The sequence below is a fragment of the Tamandua tetradactyla genome, unplaced genomic scaffold (genome assembly GCF_023851605.1).
Source record: "Tamandua tetradactyla isolate mTamTet1 unplaced genomic scaffold, mTamTet1.pri scaffold_154_ctg1, whole genome shotgun sequence".
NCBI classification, from domain to species: domain Eukaryota; kingdom Metazoa; phylum Chordata; class Mammalia; order Pilosa; family Myrmecophagidae; genus Tamandua; species Tamandua tetradactyla.
Genome location: NW_027518277.1, coordinates 10,401 through 12,523, shown reverse-complemented (window position 1 = coordinate 12,523; position 2,123 = coordinate 10,401). Strand labels below are relative to the sequence as shown.

Here is a 2,123-nt window from a genome sequence, read left to right as displayed (position 1 = left end):
CTTGAACCAATTGACACAACCCTGGCAATAAGTACAGAATATTTGAAATGACAACTGATTTTCACCAAAAGCATATAACACAAGAGCAGTTTATTTCTGCTTTTAGGGAGGCAATGCACCTCAGCCCCTCCAGTAATTACAATAATTTTATATGTCCCCAATGAGTGGTATTAAACATTTACCACTGCATATTCATGCATAACTGTCTGGCTCAATACTGAATCTTGGAAATATATTCCTATATGTCAAATGATTTAAGAGAATGCAGAGTATATAATGGTTTTTGATGGATGAAAACTAGAGATAAAGTTCTAGTAATAAAACAAATAGCATATTATCTTTATATACATTGATAAGAGTAATTTGATTTTCATTACACAGTATTTAACCTGTGTTAATGAAGAGTAAATTGCTGAACTTAAGACAAAGGATCTTTGTACATAGAGATTGTCTTAGCAGGGAATTTTTTTTAAGGCATGCTTTATGTCTTTGTTTCTAAGACTATAGATAAAGGGGTTCAGCATGGGAGTGACCACTGTGTACATCACAGAAACTATTGTACTTGCCCTTGTGTTTTGTGTAGCTGCAGAACTGAGATACACTCCAAAGGCTGTACCATAAAACAAGGAAACAACTGAAAGATGAGACCCACAGGTAGAAAATGCTTTATACTTGCCTCCACGTGATGAAATTCTCAAAATAGAGCCTGCAATCTTAGAGTAAGAGAAAAGGATGCCAGTCAGTGGAATACCACCCAGAATTCCAGTTGTAAAATACATCACTAGATCATTGAGGAAGGTGTCAGAACATGCAAGTTGGATTACTTGAGTAAATTCACAAAGAAAGTGGGGAATTTCCAACTCTGTACAAAAATTCAATTGCAAAACCATAAGGCCATGTAAAAGAGAGTTCAAAACACTCAATATCCATGATACCAGGAGCAGGAGACCACATAGCCTGGGGTTCATGATGAGCCTGTAGTGCAGTGGGTGACAGATGGCCATGTAACGGTCATAAGCCATCACGGTTAAGAGGAAGTCATCTAATCCTGCAAAAATCATGCAAAAATACATCTGGGTGAGACAGTTTCCATAACTTATAGTTTTGGTCTCTGTGTGGAGGTTAACCAGCATCTTTGGGACAGTGGTGGAGGTGAAACAGATGTCTGCAAAAGACAGGTTAGCAAGGAAGAAGTACATGGGTGTGTGCAGGTGGGGATCAGAGATGGTGGCCAGGATGATGAGCATGTTCCCAATGAGAGTGACCAGGTACATCATCAGGAACAGAGCAAATAGGAGGGGGTGCACTTCTGTGTCTTCTGAGAGTCCCAGGAGGATAAATTCTGAAACACGTGTTTTGTTCCCTAAATCCATGTAAGTCATGAAACTGCTGAAACAGAGACCAGAGCAAGGCAGGTTTAGGTACAAGCAGCTCTCAGCAAATTAACATAAATGCTACGGTTTGTATTACAAATATACTGCTTTAATTATTTCTTATTAATTATATATTTAGTGTCCTTTTTCTGAAAATATCAGGGTAAACAAATGTTCCTGCTTCTCCATGTTGGTATTGCTAACAATCCATCCTTTTCCATAATTTTAAACTTTTCCCCAAGGCAATATGTTCCACCTCAAATTCTCTTAGATTGTATTCCATTCAAAAGTCATTTGACCTGTTATTTTGCACTATGTGATGAAAAAGTTGGGACAAGGATATTGGTGATGATAGCACAATATTTTTATTGCAATCAATATTGCTAAATTGCAGTGTTGAAAATGGTTAGACTGTGAAATTTTGAGTTGTATATAGACTGCTACAATAAAATTTTAAATAAATGAAAAATTTCCATCTGTATACCTAGAAAGATCAATACTGTCAATATGCCATTTCATGTCCACCTGATATAATTCAACCCCATCCCATTCCCAAACACCAGAAGTTAGTTTGTAAATATTTGACAAAATAATTTTAAAGTTTATAAGAAATGGTAAAAGTCCTAGATTTCCTACAGAATACAGAAGAAGAACCAAGTCGTAGAACCAATACCACCTGATTTCAAGTCTAACTGTAAAGAATAAACTGTGAATAAAACATGTTGTATTGGTGAAATAGACACAGGAATT

At 36.4% G+C, this 2,123-nt stretch overlaps 1 protein-coding gene across 1 annotated transcript; it reads right to left on the bottom strand.

Moving 5' to 3' along the window:
* Positions 1 to 452: 452 nt before the first annotated feature.
* Positions 453 to 1,373, bottom strand: LOC143673156 (olfactory receptor 7A10-like). Its single transcript, XM_077147496.1, has one exon. It carries the CDS (start codon positions 1,371 to 1,373, stop codon positions 453 to 455), a length of 921 nt encoding a protein of 306 aa, XP_077003611.1.
* Between the last annotated feature and the right edge of the window lie 750 nt (positions 1,374 to 2,123).

Bases quoted from the DNA above. Each gene is read 5' to 3' on its own strand.
- LOC143673156 (XM_077147496.1), bottom strand. From the start codon at position 1,373: ATGGATTTAGGGAACAAAACACGTGTTTCAGAATTTATCCTCCTGGGA.